This window comes from Charadrius vociferus, unplaced genomic scaffold (genome assembly GCF_000708025.1).
Source record: "Charadrius vociferus isolate BGI_N301 unplaced genomic scaffold, ASM70802v2 scaffold143, whole genome shotgun sequence".
In the NCBI taxonomy this organism is placed as follows: Eukaryota; Metazoa; Chordata; class Aves; order Charadriiformes; family Charadriidae; genus Charadrius; species Charadrius vociferus.
The window spans coordinates 10,260-11,543 of record NW_009647737.1 but is presented as its reverse complement, the minus strand read 5'-3'; the positions used below and the strand labels follow the sequence as shown (position 1 = coordinate 11,543).

The 1,284-nt window shown below is 64.8% G+C and overlaps 1 protein-coding gene across 1 annotated transcript in view; it reads right to left on the bottom strand.

Annotated features, from left to right (window-relative positions):
* PDE2A (phosphodiesterase 2A, cGMP-stimulated) overlaps positions 1–1,159 on the bottom strand; it is a gene marked incomplete at its 5' end in the record, with an annotated part of 3,109 nt that extends 1,950 nt beyond the window's left edge. Inside the window, 6 exons of the mRNA XM_009881819.1 lie at positions 73–176; positions 289–411; positions 538–608; positions 731–846; positions 986–987; positions 1,077–1,159. Of these exons, the coding sequence (XP_009880121.1) occupies positions 73–176; positions 289–411; positions 538–608; positions 731–846; positions 986–987; positions 1,077–1,159 (499 nt within the window). The remainder of the gene's footprint in view (positions 1–72; positions 177–288; positions 412–537; positions 609–730; positions 847–985; positions 988–1,076) is intronic.
* Positions 1,160–1,284: the final 125 nt, after the last annotated feature.

Here is a 1,284-nt window from a genome sequence, read left to right as displayed (position 1 = left end):
GCCCCCTTCCCCAGTGCCATCGCTGTCCCTGTCCCCCGTCCCCCCCCCTCCCCGACCTGTACGCATCCCAACGCGGGGCTCGGCTCACCGAGGCCACCTGGAAGGAGTTATTGGTGCCTCTGTGGTCCAGGTCGTGGCACATGCAGGAGATGAAGAGGGCAAAGATCTCGATGTCTCTGGGAGGAGGAGGGAGGAAGGAGGGAAACTGAGGCAGGCAGGAAGGGACAAGGGAGGACCCCGGCCGGGCCGGGGGATGGGGACGGGGACGGGGACGGCGCCTGGTCTTACTCCAGGTAGTTGACGAGCTCCAGGTTCTTGTAGAGCAGGTAGCAGAAGTGGGAGACGGAGAAGGCGTGCATCCAGTTGTGGTAGGGGGGGTGGGGGTAGCCCTTCTTCACCATCAGGCAGAACCTGGAAGGTGGCGGCGGGAGGGGACAGGGCCATGAGGAGGGGGGGACTTTGCATCCCCCTCCTCATCCCCTCACCTTGGGGACAAAGAGGGGTCCCACGGGTGAGCACGGGGGAGGGGGGAGTCACCTGGTGAGCGTCTGGCGGTCCATCTTGTAGTTGTTGATGAAGTTCATGTCTTGCAGCATGCTCAGGATGGCCTGCGGAGGGGACAAGGGTGGTGGCAGCGGGGGGTGACAATGCCCCGGCGTTGGGGTACACGACCTGACCAAGAGCAGGCAGGGGACAGGGACAGTTTGGGGACTGTCCCCACGGTCCTCACCATGGAGGTGTCGTCCTCGGGCAGCGAGCGCGGCGTGTAGGTGAAGCTGGCGAAGTTGGGGTCGATGGTCGACACGGGCTGGATGCCCTCACTCAGCAGCTTGGTGTACTCATCGTCTGACACCGGCGGGAGCCATCGCCATCGACCCACGCTGTGACCAGGTCCCCAAGGTGTCCCCAAGCTGTCCCCTGAGCCACGGCAGCCCCAGCGAGAGCAGAGAGCTCCAGAGCATCACCGCCAACCGCCCTGTGCCACCACTGTGGGGTGGAGTGTGGGGGCGCCACGCTGGCAGCGGGGGTCCCAGCTCATGTCCCAGTCCTTGTCCCCATGCCTGTCCCCATGCCACCTCACCTTCATGTGGTACATCATCATCTCGTTGGCCAGGTGGCTGCGGTACTGAGCCTCGTTCACCTTCTTGTAGAGCAGCGACTGCGGGGCAGAAGGGGGGTACGGGAGTGCTGGGGGTGGGCAGACCCCCCCCAAACACCACCAGTGCCACGGCACATCCCTGTTCCCCGCATGTGCCTGTCCCATCCCATCCCATCCCCATCCCA